This window comes from Pangasianodon hypophthalmus, chromosome 3, assembly GCF_027358585.1.
Source record: "Pangasianodon hypophthalmus isolate fPanHyp1 chromosome 3, fPanHyp1.pri, whole genome shotgun sequence".
Classification (NCBI taxonomy): Eukaryota; Metazoa; Chordata; class Actinopteri; order Siluriformes; family Pangasiidae; genus Pangasianodon; species Pangasianodon hypophthalmus.
The window spans coordinates 15,430,567-15,456,118 of NC_069712.1; the positions used below are offsets into that span (position 1 = coordinate 15,430,567).

The 25,552-nt window shown below is 39.0% G+C and overlaps 3 protein-coding genes across 19 annotated transcripts in view; 2 read left to right on the forward strand and 1 right to left on the reverse strand.

The window, feature by feature from the left end:
- Positions 1–85: 85 nt before the first annotated feature.
- LOC113544576 (HPS6 biogenesis of lysosomal organelles complex 2 subunit 3) lies at positions 86–5,415 on the reverse strand. Its single transcript, XM_026943448.3, has one exon. The coding sequence runs from the start codon at positions 5,131–5,133 to the stop codon at positions 2,587–2,589; it is 2,547 nt and encodes an 848-aa protein (XP_026799249.3). The 5' UTR covers positions 5,134–5,415; the 3' UTR covers positions 86–2,586.
- Positions 5,416–6,259: 844 nt separating this feature from the next.
- Positions 6,260–14,231, forward strand: nsmce4a (NSE4 homolog A, SMC5-SMC6 complex component). Of its 4 annotated transcripts, none has more exons than XM_026942083.3 (11): positions 6,260–6,399; positions 7,477–7,730; positions 7,848–7,928; positions 8,045–8,175; positions 8,263–8,405; positions 8,508–8,607; positions 8,695–8,785; positions 8,955–9,049; positions 9,290–9,338; positions 11,720–11,805; positions 13,374–14,231. In XM_026942083.3, the coding sequence occupies exons 1-11, from the start codon at positions 6,317–6,319 to the stop codon at positions 13,443–13,445; spliced, it is 1,185 nt and encodes a 394-aa protein (XP_026797884.2). In that variant the 5' UTR covers positions 6,260–6,316; the 3' UTR covers positions 13,446–14,231. The 4 variants fall into 4 exon arrangements, with proteins under 4 accessions (XP_026797884.2, XP_026797892.2, XP_034158860.1 ...); XM_026942091.3 differs by having other exon boundaries at positions 6,267–6,399; positions 7,459–7,730; XM_034302969.2 differs by having other exon boundaries at positions 6,376–6,394.
- A 176-nt stretch (positions 14,232–14,407) lies between these two features.
- Positions 14,408–25,552, forward strand: part of tacc2 (transforming, acidic coiled-coil containing protein 2) — a 64,891-nt gene continuing 53,746 nt past the window's right edge. For 6 of the 14 annotated variants that reach the window (XM_026940325.3, XM_053232260.1, XM_053232265.1 and 3 more), the window contains exon 1: positions 14,408–14,857. In XM_026940325.3, the coding sequence (XP_026796126.3) occupies positions 14,747–14,857 (111 nt within the window). In that variant the 5' untranslated portion in view covers positions 14,408–14,746. Of the gene's footprint in view, positions 14,858–17,183; positions 17,373–20,307; positions 20,399–21,639; positions 21,706–22,308; positions 22,632–22,753; positions 25,417–25,552 lie in introns of those variants that run through there. The other 8 variants (XM_053232258.1, XM_053232259.1, XM_053232262.1 and 5 more) reach the window with 8 other exon arrangements.

The following is a 25,552-nucleotide window of genomic DNA, read 5'->3' on the forward strand; positions in this document are numbered from 1 at the left end:
TATATCTAAATAGATGTCTAATATTTTTAAGGAAATATGGTTCAAAGCTGAGGAATCATCACCAAAAGAATCATTTCCATCCATCTGTCATTGATCAGTACTTTACTGAGTTTGGTATTTGGTGCATGAAGCTCATTGTGTTATACAGTATGTAAATAATACATATGATGCACAAAATTACAAAAATAAAAAGAAATGAATTGTGTAACATGTACAGAAATACAGCATTTCAAATTATTGAACATTGACAGTTTTCAAGAAATCCTATTTTCAACATGTTTATGTTGATATATTTAAATCTTCTGTTCAATGAAAATCCTTTCTGTTCCCATAGCAAACAAAAGGTCTCCACAAAAGCTTTAAAAAAATGCAAACTGCATCCAATTAAATAACATACTGATGTTAAGCACTGGTTTGTGGTCATGGGATGGAAAAAGGTGTGACTTAAAAGGCAACACAAAATGAAATTAGCTGTGCTGAACCAATACAGAGTCACATGTCTGTGCAACATGCTTTAAAAGTCACTCTTGTTCTCTGCATAATAAAATTTACTTCAAATTCAATTTAAGGCAGAGTTGTGACTGCTCCTGACTCTGAACCTCTAACTCAGAATCTGTGTTTGAAAATCAACATCTAATCTCTATGTTGGAGGTTAAATGCTGAATTCCTAGTTAATCATCAGTAAATAAGATATATCATGTTGATAAATAGGTTGGGTTGTAATGTAAATGCTAAATCTTGTAGGAACTAGCAACTAAGTTTATACTGCTGGATAGTGAGCAGAATGAAAAATACAAGAAGTAAGACGTAACTTCGAAACAACAGAGAAGACTACTTAATAGGTTTATACAGACCATTCTTTAATTATTTTTCCATTATTTTTCCAATAGTGTCTTCAGAAGTATTTGTTCCTATATGAACATGCCAACAAAACAGCAAACAACATTTTCATGGCTTCTGCATATCTATATAGTTATATCACCAAAGCAATTGTTAAATGCTTTATCATGCATACTTAAAGTCACCCTAAATCTTTCTGGGGAATTTCTTAAGCGCACACAGACTGGGCAAAGTGTGAAAATGTCACCATAGAGCTTCTGCTACATTAATTGAAGAACCAAGGGGAGCTGAAAATCTCAGCTGGTTTTGAACATATTAGAACAAGTGTTACTGCATCATTATATATAAGAGCCAATCCTGTTCAAATATGCAACTACAGGCCATGCAACACTGGTTTACCAGAGAAGGAGGAGTCGAAAAGTACACAAATGGGGTTTTCATGTTCCTAAATTAGATTTTCTTGATAAGGTTAAACTTGTATACATGCTTGGAACTGTCATGTCAAGTAATTTATTACTCAATATACAAACAGGTGACAAAGTAAAGGAAAAAACAACTTAGAGTGTCTAAGTAAGGTGTTGGCCACCATGAGCTGCCAGGTCCTCTGCAAGTCTCTGGACCTGTACTGAAGGGATGAACACCATTCTTCCAAAACATCTAGGTGTTTTGATGATAGTGGTGGAGAGCACAGTCTAAACGTCACTCCACAATCTCCCATAGGTGTTCAACCGGGTTGAGATCTGGTGACTGCGAAGGCCATAGCATATGATTTACATCATTTTCATACTCAAACCATTCAGTGAGCCCTCGTGCCTTGTGAATAGTGGCATTGTCATGTTGGAGGAGACCACTCACATCAAGAGAGAAATGTTTCCTCATAGGATAAATGTGATCAGGCAGAATAAGTTTGTAGTGACTTGTAGTGACCCCTCTTAAGGGGACAAGTGGACACATACCATGCCAGCAAAATATAACAAAAAGTAACAAGTGTTTAATCCTTTAACTTATCACCTGTCTGTAGAAATAAATTATAAATTTATTAAATTTTGAATGACTTTATATACATTTTGTATTAACATATTATTATATGTTCACCACATTACTTACTACAGTTAAGTGTAATTATTATGCACATTTAGATAACATCATCTGTAGTGTTATAGCAATACTCAAATGTTTCACTGCCAGAAGCGGACAGCATGGCTCAGTGCAGCTCCACACTAGGTGCTAATAGATTTCCTGTAATGACTGAACCTCAAGCTGCTCCACCAAAAGCACACCTTTTCAACTGTTACCCTTGAATAAGGCAAGGTTTGTTCTATTTGCAATAAAAGTAACCAGTTTGACATATTTTATATAAAATATACTGTGATGTGACTTTGACCCCCATGAATCAGGTCAGTATAAAAGAGCATGCCTTTTTAACACAATGAATGTTCCATGAAGCTTAAATAAGGACACATTCATATTAAATCAAAGAATCATATCATTAAATCAAAAAAACATAAAATGATGCTCCAAAGAAACCATTTTTTAAAAAATATAATAAAAAGAGGCCATACTTAAACTCTGCAGTTCACTAGAGACCAATCAATATTTTAAAAGCCTTTAATGTAGGCCCCATTAAGGTTCCTACATCTCACTTTGGACAAACTGTTATCAGTGATAACACTAAGGCCAACAGTGTCTGGCCTGTGCAAGAACCACAGCCAATGGTGATACTGATCTGATTTGTGTCTGGGAATGTCAGATAGAGGTGACTGGTGATCCAGATGGACTTTTCTCCTTTAGGTCAATGTCCAGATCAGTGTTGACCCGTGCCAACTCTACGACCTGACGTCGAGGTGTAGGGGGAGGGAGGGTGGGGGACTGGAGAATGTCTGCATACCTCTGGCTGGATCTTGTCTCTCGCTGGAGAACTTTACTCAGCAGAGGCTTCAGAAGCCCAATAGTGAGCTGACTCCCGTGCAAATGTCCCTGGAACGGGCCAGAGGATTGTGCAGTGGGGGGCAAATTTTTGAGAACTAGGTTTAAAATTCCAGTAACAGTCATGTCTTCCGGACAAAGGGCCCATAGTAAGTCCAGATAGGGGTCCAGGTCTCTGTGCTGGGACACCTCACTCAGCAGTGTGGTGAAAATCTCCTTATTGAGAAGAGGGCTTTGACGGCAGTGCTTCTCGGCCACCTGGGTGACACGGTCCCACTGGCCTTGTCCTATGAGCATGCGGAGGGCCTGCATTACTGCATTAGGCCGCTGGCTACACAACAGCAGCTCCACCTCAAGGTCCTGGCAGACACTTTTACCTGGAAGGACAGCAAGAGCCCGTTTATATAAAGGTAAGCTCTCAGAGTTCTCCTTTCCAAAACTCCAGGAAGACGTAGATGAAGAGCTGGACTGCTGCTGTGCCAGCTCCAGAAACATGGGAAGCCAGCTGGGCTGGAATTTAAACATGGACTGACACAGCAACTCGAAGACTGGCAATGTACCATTGGCTGGGGTGTTTTTCTGCTGACTATTGTAGTAGTTAGGTGTCGTTTGGACAGTGCTTAGAACAATCTTCCATAATTCAGCAGGCGCTTTGGTAGATAATGAGCCCTCGCCGTTGCATCTGAGTTGGAGCACAGCTTGTACGGCTTGCCAGGTCTCGGTAGGGAATAGTTGGAACATACTATTCAGATATTGTAGGTTTTCCCTATCGATTTCTGAGCTGAGTAGTCTGCAGAGTTCCTGCTGAACTAGAGTCTCACAATGACTCTGTAGATCTTTTTCTGAGGCTTTCACCACTGATGCCTTAATGTCCTCCAGGGCAATGAGACTCTTCAGCTCAGAGTTAAGACAGCTTAACAGTTTCTCATGTCCTGAAGAATCCTTCCCTGCCATTTTCATCTTACTGTTGCCCAAGTATTCCCTGATGATGTTTGCCAGTGTGATAGGTGCCTGAAACATCCCGCCCTTCTTGAGTTTTTCGGCTGTTAGCTGTGTGGTGCTAAGACTTCTCTGTTGGTAATATTTACATGCCTCCTCAAACACAGTTTCAATCAAGACAGCACCTAAGTTAATATTCTCTAAATGGGCACCTGCTGGCTTGGATTTTGCTTCAATCTCCTTCTGGATTACCATATATAACCCAGCCTCTGAGAACATCTGTGGGGAATAAGTCTCCAAACAGTTCACAAACAGGAGGCCCTCCCTTTTCAAAGGGATCCTCTCCAACTCCACGCCACACTTAATGTCAATTAGGTACATCATTCTGCCCACTGTTAGTGCAATGACGTCATCATACATGTTCAGGCTGTTTTGAGTCCCACATGTAGTGAGGCAGTTGTCAGGCAGTTTATAAATCTGCCGTAGACTTCCATCTCTTTGCATAATGCAAACCCACCCAGAGCTGAGGAGGAGCAGGATATCCCCATGTCCAGCAGGACTAAAACTATAGATGTCAGGCGGGGTAATGGTGGACAGATAGCCGATGCAGTCCGTGACCAATCTCTTGAAGTCAAACTGTTTGTTTGCTGTGGATTTTCTGATGAAAAGAGTTCCATCACTGGCACTGTGGACCTTATAGACATCGTTCTGAGGGGACCATGATAAAAACACTTTTGTAACACTCGTGCAAGAATCTTCCTTTATATTTGGTAACAAATATACAATATCTCCGGTACTGATAACTGAATAATGAGGATTATTGTGCAGTGCAGTTTTGACTCCACCCAAGGAGATACCCCGTTCATCTACATCAAAAGTCCTTTTACAGATGCAGTATGTGAAGTTACTGCGATCCACACTGGACACTGAAGAGCTCTCTGAGGCTGGTCTCTCCTCACACCATATGATGAAATTCTCACTGATGCAAACTGAAACGATTTTGGCTCTGGAGCTGTTACAGAGATCCACAGTCTGAAGCAAGCTCCATCCAGATTTCCGCTCGGAGAATTTCCATAATTCAGCTTTACCATTCTCAAATATGATTCCAAGCAGAAGGGCTCCATCCTCTGAGTCGTTTTGTTTGAAATAAAGTAGGTCAACTATCGAGACATTCCGTGTCAGCACTAAATCCAGATGCTCCTGGCACTGCACTAGGTGGGCTCTCTGATATCTGTCATGGGTCATGAGACCAGTTCTCGGAGCTTGCTGGATAATGTGGATGTGTCGCCCATCTGGACTAATGCGGATATTAGACAAGCAGCTTTTTGAAGAATTTTTCGCATAAGACTGCTTCAAAAAGTCTTTTAGCTCTTTACCTCTTGTGAAATCGCCGAAATCTGTCGCCTGTTCCAAAACATGTCGTGTCATATTAGCTGAAGGTGAGGAAATCCCGGACTAGGAAGCGAAATAGAGCAGTTAGTCGCTGACAGTTCCTTCACTTTAAGGCACTTTGACCATACAGCGGCGCAGCATATCCATCTTCCGTCGCTTCATCGCATCCATTATAGTTAGCTGATGCCGAAGTGTTCAGAAATAATTATACTCCAAAATAATTATAATCCAAACAAGCCAGACTTTTCCTATGCTTAACAACTCGACCCTTTCTGCTCGCCTCCTGACATCACGAGTTTGTTAATTTCCGGAATTAAATGTTAGTCCTTTTCCTGTGGGAGGAGTCAAAAAGGAGGCGTGCACACAGACCTTCGCTTTTTCACGGGGCTGTTCGATTCCAGAAATCGACTCCTTGAGAGAGTCGACTCCCTCTGAATCAGATTCGTGTTGTTGTGAATCGCTGGTTACATCATCTGAGCCGAATAAATTTAGAGTCGACTCCGATGCTCCGATGCTTCGACTCTGAAGCTTCGGAGTCGACTCTCGATTCCTGATTGCCTAGGAGTGATTGACTAGAAGAAGTGCCTCTTTTGCTCCCACATCCTTTGTTAAAGTGACGCATTATCAGTTAAAAATATTTATTTTTAAAGCACCACGAGATATTACTAATAGTTTACTACATACTATTACAAATATATAGTAATAGTGCCTTCATTCTGCACAGTTTGAGTCCAGAAAATCTTATAGGATCTTATAAATCTTACGTAATCAAAGCACTTGCCAGCGTATTAACATTTAAATGCTATTTTTATTGGGCACATTTTCTATTCACATTCTTTACAACCGATAAATCTAGAAATCACGGAGTTCTTTAGAGTAACATTGTGTAAATGGCCCGGGACTGTAATTCTGAAAACATGCTAAATGAAACATTAATGTTGCCTTCAGAAAAAAATAATAAATTATATACAGCTCTGAAATCGTTCTTTTCTTTGTCAGAATGAAAAAAGTACCAGTTAGTAACATCGGGGAATTCTGGTAGCAGTAGAGGGTGTTCATGTACAACTGCTCAGATCGAAAACTCGTATTTACGACATTTATCTCAACAGCACATGAAGGTAACATAAGTCCACTGGTCCAAAGGCTAAATTCGTTTATATTAAACCCTACGTAGTGCACTTAGGTAGGGAGTGTGTGGCTGTTTGGGATTCAGCCAAGTATGCAAATCGGACAGAAGTCTACTTCCGTGTTTATTTTCGCGCGAAGCCATTCTGTAGCTGGGACCGGTATTCTGCAGGTTGTGTGAGTATGGTTAGCTACTGTACACTGAACTACACTGTAAATCATGATAGTGATGTAGAATGAGGGTTGTGTAATGTTGTGGTATACGTTTTCAGTAGCCTGAGTATTACTGAAATGCGTTTGTTTATAGCTAGCTCGCAGCGCAGACGCCAGTAGTAATGACTTTAGATAACTAGCAATAGCTTAAACTCTACAAGGAAGCAAACTAACGGCAGCTAGCGTTTAAAAGCCCAGACTGGTAATCAACATGTCATTTTTTAAAATGTAAAATCTTTTCTAGACGCAATCTAAATGTTTTAAGATACACAATATAAATATTTCAATATACATATAGCACGAATAATAGGCTTGACTCTTGAGTACAGAGAGCACTATTGTTGTATATCTGTGAAGCACTCGAGTCACATTCTCTTCATGTTATTAGTCTTTCCAGTAAACTCTGAACACTTTCAGTAAACTTCCACTAGGGCTGGATCAATCCAGAATGTGAATATCACAATATTTATGTTGACTTACAAAGTTCCAGCAAAACAAGGATGTTTATTTAACGTTTTATTTAAACTCCAGTTTAAAGTCCAGTTATCTGTTTGTTACTGTCTGAAATACTTGCAGTATCACTGAGAAGTGGATTGAGGTCTAATGTATAATGTATAATTGATATTATATTGTGATATACAGTACTGTTAAAATCTCAGATTAAATTGAGAACACACGAAAAGGATAAAACAACAAAATAATACAAAATTATTAGTAAGTGTTATGGCCACCCACAGTATCATCAGCTGTATCATATAGCAAACTGAATGCACACAAATCTAGATCTAAATCATTTTACACATATGAAACTGGTTCTGTAGCATCTCAGAGTACTTTCTTCATTGTAAATGGAAAGACGTTTGATAAGCATGGGCCCTGCTCCAAACTTAATTTATATATTTACAAATATACCCCTCTGGCTGTATTTATAATGATCTGCAAACCATATTGTGCTTTTTGCTAGTGATTTATTTTGCTCTTTATTCCATTTAAGTGTAATTTAATTAATTAATTAATCTGCAGAAGTGTAATCCCAAACAGAAATACTTCCACGCTTTCAAACAAGGCCTTGTTAAAGATGTCCGATTCGAGACGGAGGGCCAGCAGAGGCAGTCAGGAGGAGGCTTCTGGTCATGGTAATGGAGTGGGTGGACGCGGTAGACCAGAAAGAGCAGCAGACACGGGTGAGGATGATGAAGCAGCAGGTCCATCAGGCATCCACGAGGAAGACGACGACCCTGCCAGGCGGAGGGAGATCAGAAGCCAGTACAGGGATCTCATCAACTCTGTTCAGCGTGAGTTTCAGCACTGAGGGCTTTTCAACAATATTATCTTGAAATTACTATTACACTCTTTAAATTACATGTTCTGCCACCTGAACTAAAGTATTCTTCTGATTGTTTTGCTTGCAGAAAACCGTGAGGACATGCTGAATCCTGCCAACAATAAACTGTGTGATGTGTTAGAGGAGGCCAACAAACTGTTTGCTAATGGTAATATATGCACACATATCTTCTACTGCGCTAGAATGATGTGACATTTTGTCTCACCTCTGTAAGTGTATTTAAAAAAATCATGTCATGATTGTGGTCTGAACACTTCTACACAGTCAGGCAGGCTCGAGAGGCTGCACTGGATGCACAGCTGCTTGTCCTAGCCACAGACCTGGGGAGAGAAAAGGCCAGCCAGCTGCATGCTGAGGGTTCAGCTTTTGACCCGTCTGCATTTGCAGAGCATTTGGTGAGTTATTGTTTATTTAGATTTTCACAACAGATAACCTAGCAATTTGGGTTAAGTGAAATTGTAATTTTTTTTTTGCAATCCCAGTTGTCCTTCATGGGTCTCAATCGCTTAGAAGAGGAGGAGGATGGTGATGCCGGTTTGGATGGGTATATGCCTCCAGATGCCTGGCAGCGGCTTTCCAAAAGAGCACAATATTGCTTCAAAACAGCTCCTTCATTCCACTACATGTGAGTTTCCCAAGAGTTTTTTTCTTTTTTTTTTTATAAATCAGTCACTATGAATAGTAGATATTGAATTTTTTTTTTTAAAACTTACTTTCGTTCTTTAAGGTTCGGCTCATTTTTGGCTGAACCACCACCACCACGGCAGCGGGTTGAGAGACAAAGGAAAGCTCCCAGCAAAGAAGCAAAAAGAATCATGCCCACTCAGGTCTGATTTATTTTCTGTGTACTTCATTGCTTTGAATGCAGTGGATCAAAGCAAGGATACATTTCAAAATGTCCTTTCACATCACAGCTAAAGAAAATGGAAGAGTCACATCAGGAAGCTACAGAGAAAGAGGTGGAGAGGATTTTGGGGTGCCTTCAGCGTTACTTTGCTGATGATCGTTAGTACATATTTTGTTGTTTATTGCTGGCAGATATTGATGATTGAAGATAGTAATGATATCAGAAATGTCAAGACAGTTATCCATCTGTTCTGGAGCTCTAATGCAATTTGCAGTTAAATATTATTAAATATTATTCTTTCAAATATTTTGCTTTCATTTTCAACAGCACAGTCCCCGATATTGTATTACGAGTTTGTTGTTGACCCTAGCTCCTTTTCCCGGACAGTGGAGAACATTTTCCACACCTCGTTTCTTATCAGGGTGAGTGTTTTGGGCTTGTTTTATTAGTTTACTCTGTCGTGTATGTTGATATTAAATGTACGAGTAGGAATCCTTCCCTACTCTGTTCTGATCTTTATATTATAATACAATAATAATAATAGAACTAATTTAGGTAGAAGCATGAACAAATTTAGGGTTAGCATCAACTTCTTTGGAATACAGTTACCACTCAAAAATGTACTCTTATATTCAAACAACCACATATTTATTTATTTCCAGGACGGCCTGGCAAGGATTTATCTAAACAATAACAAACTTCCTTGTATAGGTAAGATTGCATAACTGACAACTTCACTTTCCTATTTTATTTGGATTAATTCTTAATAAACAACAATTTTATTTTAAATTACATTTGCATGGAGCCTATAAAGGGAGGTGTTATGAAAAAAAAAAAGCATAATTTTGCATGAGTTTCCCAAGAGTTAGCAATGCTTCATATGTGATACGTGATTGGTGAATGACAGGATGGGGGTTACACGAAGCTGAAAAGAAGGATGAGGGTCAGATAATGTGCAATGAAAATACTAGACCTATGAGAATTTGATGATGGTATGAAGTATGAAGAGCAAATGAAGAGCAACCACTATCAATTTATATCTTCTCTTCTTACCCTGATGCGCCCATCGCTTTGGAATAGAGTAAATCTGGACTTACCAGACCACGTGACCTTTTTCCATTGCTCCACAGTCCAATCTTTATGCTCGCTAGCAAATTGAAGTAATTTTTCAAGTAATAAAAAAAACATAAAAATAGGAAAAAGTATGTATCTATATACAGTCAGGTCCATAAATATTGGGACAGTGACACAGTTTTGGTAATTTTGCCTCTGTACAGCACCACAGTGGATTTGAAATGAAGCAGTCAAGATGTGACTGAAGCGTAGACTTTCAGCTTTAATTCAAGGGGTTTAACAAAAATATTGCATTAACCGTTTAGGAATTACAGCCATTTTTTACAGAGTTCCTCCATTTTCACAGGCTCAAAAGTAATGGGACAATTGACTGATAAGCAGTTTCATCACCAGCTGTGGCCTGTTTCCTCCTTATATCATGATAAATTAAGGAGATAAAAGGTCTGGAGCTGATTCCAAGTGTTGAATTTGCATTTGGTAGCTGTTCATGGGAACTCTCAATATGCCGTCCAAAGAGGTGTTGATGCAAGTGAAGGAGGCCATCATTAGGCTGAAAAACCAAAACAGACCTATCAGAGAGATAGCAGAAACTTTAGGAGGGCCAAATCAACAATTTGGTACATTCTTAAAAAGAAGGAATGCACAGGCAAGCTCAGCAACACCAAAAAGCCTGGGAGACCACGGAAAACAACTAAAGTGGATGATTGCAGAATTCTTTTCTTATTGAAGAACAACCCCTTCACAACATCTAGCCAAGTCAGGAACACTCTGGAGGAGGTAGGCCTATCATTGTCAAAGTCTACAATCAAGAGCCACCTTCATGAATGTAAATACAGACGGTTTACCTCAAGATGCAAACCGCTGGTAACACTCAAGAACACAAAGGCCAGATTAGACTTTGCTAAAAAACCTCTAAAAAAAGCCTGACCAGTTCTGATGCAAGATTAACTTGTACCAGAATGATGGGAAGAGAAAAGTATGGAGAAGGAAAGGAAGGGCTCATGATCCAAAGCATACCACATCATTCGTCAAACATGTGGAGGCAGTGTTACGGCATGGGCATGTTTGGCTGCCAATGGAACTGGGTCACTGGGGTTTATTGATAATGTGACTGTTGATAGAAGTAGCAGGATGAATTCTGAAGTGTACAGAGCTATACTTTCTGCTCAGATTCAGTCAAATGCTGCAAAACTGATAGGGCAGCGCTTCACAGTACAGACGGTTAACAACCCAAAACATACTGTGAAAGCAGCCCAAGAGCTTGGAAATTAAATGTTCTTAAATGGCCGAGTCAGTCACCTGACCTCAACCCAACTGAGCTGCTTTTCACTTACTGAAGACAAATCTGAAGGCAGAATGACCCACAAACAAGCAGCAACTGAAGATGGCTGCAGTAAAGATTTGGCAAATCATCTCAAGGGAGGAAACTCAGCATTTGGTGATGTCCATGGGGTCCAGACTTCAGGTAGTCATTGACTGCAAAGGATTTACCTCAAAGTAATAAAAATAATCCTAATATTTATGATTATATTAGTTTGTCCCATTACTTTTGAGCCTGTGAAAATGGAGGAACTCTGTAAAAAATGCCTGTAATTCCTAAACGGTTAATGCAATATTTTTGTTAAACCCCTTGAATTAAAGCTGAAAGTCTACGCTTTAGTCACATCTTGACTGCTTCATTTCAAATCCACTGTGGTGGTGTACAGAGGCAAAATTACCAAAACTGTGTCACTGTCCCAATATTTATGGACCTGACTGTATATAAAACCTTTTCAAAAGAGGATTTTATGAAAGAGGATTTTAAAACAACAACCACATTATATTAATTAATTAATAACTCCCCCCTCCCCAAAAAAACATTTGATGATAAAATTGTGGTTTTTGAATTGTGATTTATAAACTGTAGAACCTTTTCCTCTTTTTATGTGGGGAATTTTTTTTAATTTGTCCCATTTATAATGTAGTCACTCTCTGGTAACACTTGTGTGTATGCCTGTGTGTGTGCGTGTTGCCTTCAGCTCCAGTTGAGGAGGGGGAGTTAGAGCCCGGAGGTGCCAACACCCGTCATCAGTGTGTCATCTCAATCAGTCCAGCTAGCTGGAGGGTAAGCTCCTAGTCATGCACAAGCATATAGGTGCCATTAGGCACAATTAATGTGTTATGCTTGTTCAACTGAAATTTAGGGATATGTCCATGTGTGTAGAATAAATGTAGTGGTGTCACATTAATCAGTGTAAATATCCCACTGTCACGTGTAGCTAATCATACACTGCCTGGCCAAAAAAAATTAACACACACTGATATTTTGTTGCACTGCATTTAGCTTTGATTACAGCGCGCATTCGTCCTGGCATTGTTTCTGCAACTTCACAACATTTATTTCCACCCAGAGTTGCATAAAGTTTTGGCTGAGATCTTGTTTTGAGGACGGGAGAGTCGTACCACTCCATAAAGTCTTCTCCAGCACATCCCAAAGACTTTCGATGGGGTTAAGGTCAGGACTCTGTGGTGGCCAATTCATGTATGATGAATTCTTGTGTCCTCATGCTCCCTGAACGACTCTTTCACAAGTTAAGCCTGATGAATCTTAGCATTTTCATCCTGGAATATGCCTGTGCTGTCAGGGAAGAAAAAATCCATTGACGGGATAACCTGGTCATTTTATTGCCGCACAATGAGACTGAGCCTAGACCTGACCAACTGATGCAACCCCACATCATAACACTGCCTCCAGAGGTTTGTACAGTAGGCACTGTACTGTATGCCCATTGCTTTGGTATAGGGAAAATCTGGACTTACAGGCAGACCACAGGACCTTTTTCCATTACTCCACAGTCCAATCTTTATGCTCCAGAGCAAATTGAAGTACTTTTTTCTGATTAGTCTCACTAACAAATGGCTTTCTTGTGGCCACACAGCTGTTTAGTCCCAATCCTGTAAGTTCTCATCACATTATGCTCTTACTTTCACTATTAAACATAGCCGTGAGTTCTCCTGTCGATTTTTTTTACGATGTGACATCACCAAGCGTTTTAAAGATCTCCGATCACGATCATTCAAGATTTTTTTCCGACTACATTTCTGCTGTGAAGTTGATGGTTTACCACTATCCTTCCAGGCTGTGATAATGCACTGGACATTTCTTAACCCAGTTCCAGTGATTTCAGCAATCTCCTTAGTTGTTTTCTTTGCTTGATGCAGGCCAACAATTTTCCCCTTCAGTAACATCTTTTACATGACCACGGGATACGTAATCTGCCACGGTTGTTTAAGAAATGAGAAGCTACACACTGCATCAGTTAAGGTTAAAGGAATTGTTGCCATCTGAAACATATTAATCACTGCAGTAATGATCCAATCATAGGCTCTTAAGTATTTGCTCATTTAAACCCAAACAGTGACCTTTTTTTTAGCCAGGCAGTGGATAATTGAAAGGCAGAAAAATTTTAGACGGCAACCTTAGAAAAATTACAGCACCATAAACCTTTGTGCATTTATACGTCTCACAACTGACTGTGTGCAGCTGTTTATTTCAGTAAAACAGTCCATTCTTCATTCTAAAAAACACCTTCATACCCGTTTGTTCTGTCTTGTTTAAGTCTATTATATTTTAAAATAAACAAATATTTTAAAATAATTAAAAAAAAAAAAAATGTTCTCTTTGTTTTGCAGGAGATCATTGAGGCCTTTGATATTAAGGAGGCTTTGATTCCCACCCCAAAAGTATTGTCACAAGAAGGCTGATTTTAAAAAAAAAAAAAAGAAAAGAAAAGAAAGGAAAAAAACACAGAAATTTGTTCATATTGTTTTCATGACTTCACTTTTTAGAAAAGGATTTTAGTTTTATTCTCAATTTTTAAATATATGATGTATGTAAAATGCACTGAGGGTCAGATTATATAAACAATCCAGCTTTATAATGTAAGAAAAGTATATGCTACAATGTTATTATTGTAAAATAAAGTTTACGTGGTCTTTACAACCACAACCATGATAATTTTTATGCATGTATAACTGGACACATAGATTCTATTGAATGGCTTCATCGGTATCACTTACAGGATTAGAAATACTTCTGTACGGTTTGTATACCTACTGTACTTGTCCACAATCTGTGATTAAGTGCTGCCACCTAGTGGAGAAGAACTCTATCACAGTTAGACTACTAATAAATATATAGTATTCATTAGTATAGACAGTATTCAGACCCCTTCGCTCTTTGTACACTTTATTGTAATATAGTTTTAATTTAAAATTAAATTAAATTTACCTTTTTACCCATTTAAATTAAATGGATAACATAATGAAGTGTGCAAAAACTGAAAAGGTGTGAATACTCTTTTGAAGCCACTGTACAATATGCAGTCTAGTTTGAGAATACTCCTTCTAATTTGTCAGTGGTCAGTCGTTCTGCTTTCTAACTTGTGTGTATGGTGAGAACAGTAAAAGTGGGCCAGTTTCATCATTCCAAGTCTCCAAGCATCTGCATAAGCTTTGGTGCATTCCTGCTGTATGAAGGAAAAAAAACCACCAACAATTTATATTTAATCTTTATTATTTATATATTTTTTTGTTTGTTGGTTAAGGCAGCATCATTTTTTGTGGCTGTGGTCCCTTTAAAATCTCAGATGTACTCTCTTTTCACCTCTCCCCATCTCTGTCTGCTTCACTCAATCCTGTCCCCATCCTCTTCTTGCTCTGTTAGTGTTTCTGTGGGAAAGAGAGGAGCTTTTTACCTACTCACAGTGCTACAAGCCACCATTTCTCTGTTACTCCTGAGGAATGCAGGAATGGAACTCAAAGCTCTCTCTTTTCTCTTTGCATTCTTCAACTGATTATATTGTTGCCCTCTTATATAACACAGCATTACTCTGTGTTACCACACCAGTACTCTGATCAGTGCTGGCGATGAAGCTTATTACTCACACACACACTCACACACTTGCATGCACAAGCCACTAGGGTTTTCTCACTCTTACACACTTGCAGTCAGTTGCTCACATGAATCGTAGCCAGCTCTGCGATGCCATCTCTCTGTAGTGGCAATGCAGTTCTGCAGAGACTATTTCTGCAAGCCTTGTAGTGCAGCCGTCACCTCCCCTCAGGAGGACATGGAATACAGGATGGGGAGCTGCATTGGAGTCGCACGCAACCAGGTAACACCTCCATCACTCTCTACGGAACAGCACGCAACAGATGATGTGGTAGGGAAAGAAACACAAAGAGAGGTTTAAGAGGTTGATGGAATATTGAGGGATGCTTGTGATCGTGACCGTGCAGAGCAGAGTGGTGGTGGGGGGGTGTTTGTGCTGGAGTAGAATGACGTCAGGAAAAAAGAGAAGGAGAGGAATCGTGTAATTTGGGCTGCCACTGCCAGCACTGGAGAGATGGAGAGAGGAGGAGGAGAGGGCAGCAGAGAGAAGGAAAAGAGGGAGGGGCTGAGGGAGTGTGGGGAGATGGAAAATGGAGCAGTGGAAATGAGCGGATGAGAGTGACTGCACTGGTTTATCTAAGAGGGGATGCTTTAGTATAATGACTTTAGAGTGAGATTGATGCATCTGTGGACTGATATCAGAACAGAAAAATCTTGCATAGCAACATGACTGAATGATTCACACAGATGTGTTTTGGGGATTGAGCTGGCAGGTGGTGTTTCAAATCTCTTTCTTTTTTTATGATTACTGTGATTATTAGATAAATTGAGTCAAATATTGTCAAAAAAAAAAAAAAAGAACAAAAGGGATAATATCTGTTATTGTTATAGTTACAGTAAACTATGTCATTAGTATAAGGATTGTTAAATATACCATGTGGATGTTTACGATGTCATTCAGTTTGATTGATTTGCCACACTTCCTCTTGGCTTAGTTAATCAAGCCATTTTTATTAGTCATACATATTTTATATTTTTAAGTCATACATCTTAAATGTATGGTGGTCTGGGAAATCCTGTAGAATATTACTGCTGTTTAAGAAAGCATAAATATATTTCCCCAAAAACAATGTAGAAACATGTTATATCCTGTGCTATTTTGCTGCAAAGATCACGTTATGTGGTTAAAGAGCCAGTTTAACAAACATGGATGAAAAAACGGTCAGCCTGCTGAAAGATGTTTAAATTCTAGCTTGCTAGCCACGTGTCCTTTCCTCACGCAGTGAATGCCATGCTTTGATCGAGTAGCTATGGCAGCTATGCAGTAGCTATGGCAGCAGAGAGTTGTAGTGTTTCAATGCATCTAGAAAAAAAAGGAAATTTAGCTAATAGAACAAAACTCATGGAGTGAATCAATGGCTATCTCAGCACCAGTGTAATGGCAAATAGTGATCAGTTGAGTGTAAGATGACAATGAGGTTCCAGTTTGTCAAATGAGATGATTTTGCTCATTATATGAGACTAGAGAGATAGATTTTCATGATGCTTATTATTAAAAGGATTGCTTGTATTACAATGTTATAATTTTTGATAAATTGGGCAGTCATATGTATTATTTTTATTATTTTATTTATTACATGTTAAATTAAATGCGAAATAAGTTAATATATAGAAATGTTTCTTTCATTGGAATTGAAATTGAATCTTTCAGTGCAATTTTGTCCAGACTTTAAAATGCTGTAACTTTATTGTGAATGAGATATATGCAAAAGAATCAATATTTATACAGAAAAGCCTGTAGCTTTATAGTTGCAATGTCATAATTTGACCACATGAAGGGTTTTTCCAGGCCTCCACACAAATAATACACTACAATATGCTTTAAGCATTTAGGACTTCTTCTTTACCTCATGACCTTACATTACTGCATACCTTATGCCTTACATGCTACAGTTTTTAGTCAGTAGTATGTAAGAATCCATTTTCTACTCAGCAGTAAGCAGTAAGTGCAGTGTGATGTGTTGGTTGGTTGGATAGTCACTTTTAATCGTAGCAGGGCTCCTTTACAGCGCCGACCACAAACAGTATAGTGATTGTTCATCTGCAAAGCCGTGGCATATTTCAATAGCAAAACTTTGCTTTATGTGAAAGCAGAGCTGAACTGGAGACCTGTACAAATAAACTGTTCATTCTCTGCCCACAGTTTTACATTCTTATTTATAACCACACATTCTTTTCTGCATTGGAGAGACCATGATTATAGCTAAATGGGTGAACAGTCTAAAAAGAATTACACAAAGTGACAGGAAAGTGCACATTAACACCAGTGTAGGTCTGATCCCTGATAAATATATGAGGAAAAGCCTTAGAGTGTTCTCAATGTTCTGGCATTAGGGTAAGAGTAGCATGCTGTGTCACCTTTCAGCACTTACACTGACAGCAGAGTGAGGTGAACTAGGGGTGAGATCCTGACCACCGCACTGTGGCATGGTGTTTGTTTACATGTTACCTAGTGGCTGTCCTATCCAGCTGACTACCCATGAGAGAAAATAAACACCCACCCACCCCACCCCCCATGATGCCACGCTCAGCCCGTACTCTGCCCTCTTACTTCCCCTCCTCAGCCTTCACCTACTCAGCCCTCTGTACAGATATAGTGCTCATCTTGGACAGGTTTCTCAGAAAGGACAACTAGTTTAGATACAAAGGTTATATTAATGGATCCAAACTGGCTGTGCACCAGTTAGATGGGAAAGTACGGGCCGGGGGGAATAACTACTAAAGATTCTCTAAGGTGGGTGAGTATTTCTGAAATGAACAGAATCAAAGGTGATTTACTATGTTTCTGTCTGTCTGTCTAGATAACAGTTATCTTTGTCTACTTGTTGGATTTTATGTTTCATTGTTAAAGAAATGAACAATGTCACTGTAACTGAACTGAACTGAAAAGTTTTTTTTTTTTTTTGCAATTTAACAGTTGGGTAAATATTTGTTATCATTTTGAGCTAAGAAATAGATGATAATAATACCATACACAGAAAAAGTTCTGATCACGGCTGGTTCTCAGAAATATCATACATGACAGCTGGATTTGAGTTTTGTTTTCAGATATTACAGCACAGGGATTATTTGTGATGTTCTACATGGAGCATTTAGCGGGTTGATGTGAATTAATATTGAATTAATATGGAGGATTTGAGGACAGCTCAGCATTACCTCGCACCACAATCACTTTAATTTGACCACAGGCTTGGCACGTCTCTAGATTGTCGGATATACATAAACCTAATCTCTTATGAGCATTTTGCAAACAAGCTAAACCTGTGCTACAGATCATTGTCGTCATGCACGAGGAAATGATACTGCAGCTATTACAGAAAGGAGCTTATTTAGGAATGAGATGAAAGCACATGACTCTGTTCCAGAAGGAAAGACAAGTGTGGCTGTCGCTGGTGTCGAGATGACAGGAGGAGGGTCTATTTATAACATGTTTCAGATCTGTGCTTGCTGGCAAGGCCTTGTCACATGACCATGCAGGCACACAAACAATCCAGCAGCTATGCTGTCTGAAGTCTTACGGACAAATGTAGTTATGCTTATTTTGTTGTGAAGACTGTCTGCTGCACTGATATTACCTTTTGGGAGACTGATTAGATCTAAAAGCATAAATGCTGCAGTAACACACTCCGAAAAAGCTTAAACCAAAAACTGACAGTCTGTTTAAGAATCTCAGTAGGGGGAGACAGAGAGCAGCACCTAAACCTGCTTTGTGTCGCTCATTATGGACCACTTTCAGAGAAATATGTGGCTCTTGCTCTGTGGTTAGATGAATGGCCTTCTGGGTAAACAGTCTTATGCCTTGGCTGTGTGGCTGAGAAGGGGGTAGGGTGATTGATGGTGTGTGGATCGCAGAATGTGTGTGAGGCTCTGGACACTTTAATGAGTCATGCGTGTGTGGAGTTTTGCAGGTCACAGTGGTTTTAGAGGGGGGTGGGGATGGAGGGGAGGGTAATAACTTGCACACATTGAAACATTCAGCCCAGATGTGTAACCTGCTTATGTGCAACTCTCTTCTCCCAGTATGTCTCCTGTACAGTATGTGGTTTTCCCACATAAACAAGAACAGAAATTACCACTGACAGATTTAATTAAGGATCTAAACATGTACATCATGCTCTGAGTGCTGGGAGAAATTTCTGGGATGTTCTGGGAGAGTATTTGGAAAGTATATGAAATTAGTTTTCATTTGCATACTGTGTGTGTATAGATAACATACATGCTGTGCAGAGAATAGACACAAGGCTTGTGCTGATAGGTATCTAAATACACTCAGTTTCACTTAAACCTCAGACTAATTTAACCATGCTGCAATCCTACGTTATATTTAGAGCATTGTTAATTCTCAATTCCTTGTGGGGGAAGAAAATGCATTTGATTTTCTGTAGCTCCAGAAATATTGGATAGCTTCATCATTTCTTTCTATCAACAAACTACCACATAGTGTACATTTGGGGGGGAAATGGTAGTAGTATTTTTAGTACACACTGACAATTTACATATGAACACTAAAAAAGAGAAACTTTTCTCTATTAGCATTTGTATGAATAATATCTCCTATAATATTGTATATAGGTCTTTACTAAGTGATATATTAGCTGATAGTGTGCTGAGATCTGGTGATATATAATACTTGCAGTTAATATAAAAATATAATATAATATATTTCAAAAATGGGGTGAGAGAATGTGATTCAATAACATCAAACTTTTATTTCTTTCTAAACATACAGTTTTAAACTATTTATACGTAGGTATCAAATGTTGTGTTGATTAAAATCATGTGTTGATATAGAAATAAGCTATTAACATTTAAGACAAAAAATATTTTCAATATAACTATAGGGAAAAACATTTTTTAAATGATTTTTTAATTTTTCTTTGTATTAATATGGATGCTGATGGATGTGACGCTATCTGGACAGGACTTCCGAAAGAGTTTAAGCCATAAAATGTATAAACAAACAACTGGAGTACAGTAATATAAGGATTTAATAATCAAGCCAGCAATGATGTGTGACATTTAACACATAACATTACATAAGCTAGTTAGCTCAGTTGCTAAAGTCATTATAATGCCATGTTTATTCAGGTTCTGTTTGGGTATTTTCTTATGAGTTTCCTTCAAGTTTAATTGTGTCATTGAAATGTATTTTTACTTACACTCATGTATGTCTACATACAACACTCGTAATGAATCACAACATATTTTGAGTCAGAGTTTACTGTTTGAACATATGTGGAATCTGAATCATTAGCAGCAGAGACATACCATCTGTAAGTGAGGCATGTCACAAATTCACCACTTCAAGGCTTGTTGATGCTGTGTTAATAAATCATGTGGCTAATCATTTACAAGTACCGTTTTTGTAATATTCTGAGGGAATGCTATAGGCTAAGCACACACTCCTGCCATTTTAGCTTTTGTTGAGGACAGAATCTAAAAGTGAAGTTTTTCTTAATACTTTGGGACAGCAGTTGTGTACTTTGTTCCAGGAGAAGGTGCTTGCATCATGGGCCTCTAATCTCAACACATGACACACTCACAGATGCATGCACACATTTTTCTTTCTGTTTACACAAAGCTCAGAACACCTTCAGACATTCGATAAGGGAGCAGTGTCTGGCACTGCTCGTTTCTTTTCCATGCTCATCATTCCTCCTGTTGGTCCTTCAGTCTGGGAGTGCTGGTGGTGTGCGACAGTGGTTAGATCTGAGCCTGCTCACACTGCACCATGGGAAATGAGAACAGCTCTGCAGCCTTGCCGGTAAGAAAGAGGATGCTAGCAGGACCTGCTTTCGTGTGCTGCATAGTGTTCGATAGTGCTGTAGGAGGTCAGCAGCAGACTGTTTTGTTTTAATGCTTATGGAGCACTAATAGCCATGCTTATCTTTTTGTATTACAGAGGCATGCAGACATTTGTGGCGGCTGTTTACATTCCCACACTAATATGCATTTTTGCCCTTGTCATACTGCCCTTGAGATAACAGTGTGAGACGGGGACAGAGCGAGTGGTGCTATGCTGTAGGAAATAGACCAAAATTTGTCAGAGATGGTGACTATTTATCTTTGACATGAACTGTTGTTGGATTATTGGTAATGGACATAGTTTGTTCTATGCAGTTCTAATCTTGATTTTAATATTAACTTACAGACAGCTTGCATTTGTGAATCTGTTGCTCATGTGATACCTTTTTCACGTCTCATGCAGCTCTGACATTCAGTTCTAACAAAGTTAGATATTAACCCTTTCTCGCAGTACACTGGTGTTCCATTCCTCTGACGGAGTGGAATTTGACTTATCTGACATTTTCGTTCAGTATAAACAAACGAATTATTTTATTGCCACAGCTCTGTTATAAGATTAGTTGAGACAATGTTGGGTTTCTGTGTGTAGAGTATCGTGACTCTGTGTTTAGCTGCTGGTGAGCAGGGTGATGGGAAGGGGAGGGTATGAACCACCTGCTGGGCAAACAATTCACACCTCTCCATAATAACACTTGTACAGAGATAAATCGGACAGCACAACTAAAGCTTTTTTGAGAGTAAATCAGTGTATACAACTGCCACAATAAAATTATAAAAATTAAACCTAGTAGGCTAGATAAAAAAAGAAATACTTATGTAACCCTGCAAATTCTTAAAGAGTGTCTACTTTCATATGAGCCATTAACCACTACTGTGGAATGTGACATCACAAATAAATTCAATGCTGAACATGGGCACCCCAAAACAGGCAGAAATTAAATTTTTTGGCCTCAGAATCTATGCATAGTCCTTAAGCAGACTGAAAAAAAGCTCCATAGCATTATCGTACTCAGGGATTATCTTAATACGATCAGCCTAAACTTTAAACTGTATGCTGGTGGTGCATGGGTGAATTCACTCATTTTATTATTTATTTATTTATTTATTTATAATAAAACTCTTAGTTCTTGGCTATGTTCCAGTACAAACAACAGCCTTTATTCTTAAACTATCTTTCACACCTGTGTGTTCCCACCACAGGAGGGCGCAACAGACAATGTGGTGCTCTTTCCTCCTCAGGAAACAGCGTCTGACTCCACACATGAGGTACTAGTGGGCTTCACTTGGCTGCATGGCCTGAAAACTGAGTTTTGTGAAATGTCTGTGTGTGTGTGTGTTCATGGTTTTATGGCCTGAAGTGTTTTAGACAGACAGGGGTTGATGACAATAAGCGGGACAGTTAAACTGACCAAATAGCAACAATTACCACAACACAGCTTGGTGTTCAGAGTGTGCGCTGTGTGAGACATTTGTGAGCTTCTTTAGCCTTCAGAGTCAGTGATGAGGAGCACCATAAAGAGCGCAGGGGGATTATTAGGAACTGTAGTAATTATGGCTTTGGGAGTTTTATATCTCTAATCTGGGAAACATGGTCTAATTCGCTCTATGTGTGTGTGTGTGTGAGAAACCTGATTCCCTCTAAGGAAACACTATATATATGACCTTTGGCCCATTTCCCAGCCTTCACCTGCAGTAGTAGTGTCACTGCAGCTCTCATCCACTCAAAAGGAAGAGACAGAAAAGGGCAGAAGCTGAAGGAGGGAGAGAGAAAGAGACAGAGGGAGGGGCATAAGAAAGACAGGGGGAGGGAAAAGAAGAGAGAGGAGTGCTATGTTGAAAGAGTGTGGAGGAGGGGGAGGGCTTTTCCTCAAGTTGTCTGTGTTTGCTACTGCGAGTCTAGTAGTCCAGTACAAGAGCCGGCACCTTTACTTCAACCTGTGTAGTGTTGTATGTTCTCTATCACATACATACACATACACACTCACACAACTGTACACACCGTAGGTGTAGTGTGTGTACACACTTGCCCTCAGAAGGGCAACAGGAAAGGAGGAGGGAGCTGATTGAAGAGCATTGGGAGGACACATGTGCTGCAGTCCCGGGTGGACTGCATCATAACACACAGCCCTGTCGCACACCTTTCCTTGACTTTATCAAGACTTCTGTGTGTGTGTGTTCTCCTCTAAGCCAAGGTGAGTTTGTTAATCAGTTTGTGTATTTGAGTAATGGAGCAAACTTCTGTATACTGTCTCAGAGTACTGTATATTGTATACTGTATACTGTATATATACATTAGAAATGTTTAAATCAGTGTATTTAGGTATCACCAGGTTTTCCAACCATGTCGATAATTTAACACACAGAAACAACTTGGATGTACTGTTCAGTCAAAGGTGTTTTTGGTTAGAGTTATTACTGTTGCCACAGTAACCAGTGTGTGGCTTGGATTCTTGTTGGCAAGGAGCTACTTTAATGGAGGATAATGGGCTTATAAGCTATACATGCTATGGGAACCCGTATGGAGTCTTTTTTTCAGATTCACAAGTACCTGAGGGTTAAAGCACAAAGCCAGGCACTGCCCCATTCCAGCTATATTTTTAATTATACCTGCTGTATCAGAACATGTCTTAATTCATTGTTTAATTCCTAGTTCATTTGCAGACTTGTTACACTATTTGAATGATATATATTATGTTGTTTTGTGCTGACAAAGAGCTGTACAAGTTCAGAGTTCTGACAGGAAACAGGAAGCTGTGAAGTTTCTATAATACTGTGAGAAACACTGGCACGCTCTCTGGCTCTATGAGAAGATGCTTTAACCCCTTACATTCACAGATTTGTTTTGACATTGAGCCTAAAGCATATTACTGAGTAACTACTGAATAATAATGGGAACGATGTGTAGTTATGACATGTATGTAACTTTGGATCTGGGATGTTAAGAAGTTAAAGATTATGATTGTAAATTTCCATTTACTTAGAATTATGTGATGGCGCTTATTCATTTAGGGTGGTCGGCTAAGCATATAAAACACTAATCTATAACATCAGTAGTATATTCACTGTTCTGGTGACTGAGCTCCAGGTTTGTTTGGGATGGTTTGAGTCCTCTTATATAGTTGAATGATTGATGTCTTTGTCAAGCTGTTTTGGTAATAGAAGAAAAAAGTTCTTAAGACAAAAGAGCTGTTTGGAGTTGAAATGGTTGGTGGAGTAACACAAGTCACCATTCTGCCATTAAACAGGTGTGTAAAAGGATCCTAGCTGTGTTAAGAATGAGCCTATGAAAGTACAGGAGACACAAGGGACTGGCATTGTGGTGAAGAGAAAGAGCGAGATTGGAAGTCTTGTGGTACAGGGAATATTTTTACATCTTGAATACTTCATTCTGTTCGAGTCACAGTTTGAGATGAACATGACTAATATTTTCCTTTTTGGATGTGAGTCTAAGTCAAACAAATGGAAATGGTTTTTTCGCACCACATCCTCGATGTTAAGAGTTTGCCATGAAAATTTAGCTCATTACAGTAACTTATCCATACACTTCACTCTGCATCCCAGAGTGAAAGGGATTAGTGAAGTGGGCAGACTTTGGAATTGAAGACTGACTTGAGTAATTGTTTTTTTAATGACTTCACTTCAAACCTTGTGGCTTTTCTAAGTGTACTTTTCTGTTTTTACTTGTAATCTTGAATAGCCATGTAACCTGAGATTTTTGCAACTTAAGAGATTTTAGTCACGGGTTCTTTTAGCAGGTGTTAAACAGGTGTCAAGTAAGCTTGTTTACAAGTAGTATGCTATGCAAATAATCTTTAGTCAACCATGGCCCTGACCAGGGTAAATCGGTTACTGAAGTTGAATGCAGTAGAATGAATCTTTAATTGATTCTTGCCCATTAGGATTGAACAACTTACTTACACAACTCCAGCTCAAAATGGTTTTGTGCATGTCTTGGGTGGGTATTATAAAAAAAAATAGAAAAAAAATGTTTTCATGATAGCTGATACACTATATCATGATATATTTTTACATTCATAAGTATTACAAAGATCATTTTAAATGGAAAAGAGGACATTTTAATAGCCAACCTGCTTCTTTTTACTCTACAGTACTCTCAAAACAGCATTTTAGATGTAATTTACCACAGTGACAATAACATATTTTGTTATTGTACGTTCCTACTGCATATCCTTCTCAGTGCCTTTATTTTGCTTTGGGAGCCAAGCTTAACCAACGAAAAAACACAAATAAAATGAAAGCATTTTGTACACATATAGCAGTTATTTCACAAAGATTCCAACGAGAAGAGCGAAGAGCTAGTAATCAGTGTAGGGCTGCTGGAGCAATGTAACTGTAATACATCACTGCTATACACACCCCAACATGTTAGTAATCACAGCCAGGATACACCACCACTTCTGATTTATGCTGTCTTGATCTGTTAGTCAATGATAAGATATCTGTTTAACTGTCTGATATGCATGTACATAGTTATTTTTAATTGCACAGAGTCCTGTTCCTGTGCTCTGCTCATTGCAGTGGATTGCAGATTAGAAACTGTACTTATGGTCAGTTTTACTCTGTCATTCACTAAATATTTCAGAGGCCTTGCCATTCACGGACCTCTGCAGTAGAATACCGACATATGATTAGATGTTTGTAAATGGCTCCATGGTTTCTGGCGTAGCTGCTTGGTTAGATGAGGTTGTTTTATAGCTTTGGAAAAGAACAGAAAGGAAAGCAGTCGAACCGGCTCAGTCAGTATGCCTAATCATCTCAATCCCCTCTTCAGTGGAAAAATAAAAACCTGAACTAGACAGTCTGGAACAAATAAAGCACATGTTCTCTGTTGTCGCAGAATTGGTATGACTTGTCTATGACACTAGTGCTAATGTTTAACAGTAGTAAACTGACTTTTCTTTTTCTGGCTACTATTAATGCACTGTTTTGGATTTCAATTTTATATAACACCATGCTGTAAGTATGTATTATATTTTTGTCTGTTGCTGTGTGATGGAATGATGCCAAAAGATCAGGGTGTGTGTTTTTTTAAACAATTTAGCTCAGTATTGAGTTGACACAGGGTGTGTTTGTCTATTAAGCTTAAATGACA

Coding starts and splice junctions, on each gene's coding strand:
- LOC113544576 (XM_026943448.3), bottom strand. CDS start 5,133: ATGACACGACATGTTTTGGAACAGGCGACAGATTTCGGCGATTTCACA.
- nsmce4a (XM_026942091.3), top strand. CDS start 6,317: ATGCAAATCGGACAGAAGTCTACTTCCGTGTTTATTTTCGCGCGAAGC. Junction 6,400..7,458: donor ACCGGTATTCTGCAGGTTGT/GTGAGTATGGTT, acceptor ATTAATCTGCAG/AAGTGTAATCCCAAACAGAA. Junction 8,786..8,954: donor GCGTTACTTTGCTGATGATC/GTTAGTACATAT, acceptor CATTTTCAACAG/CACAGTCCCCGATATTGTAT.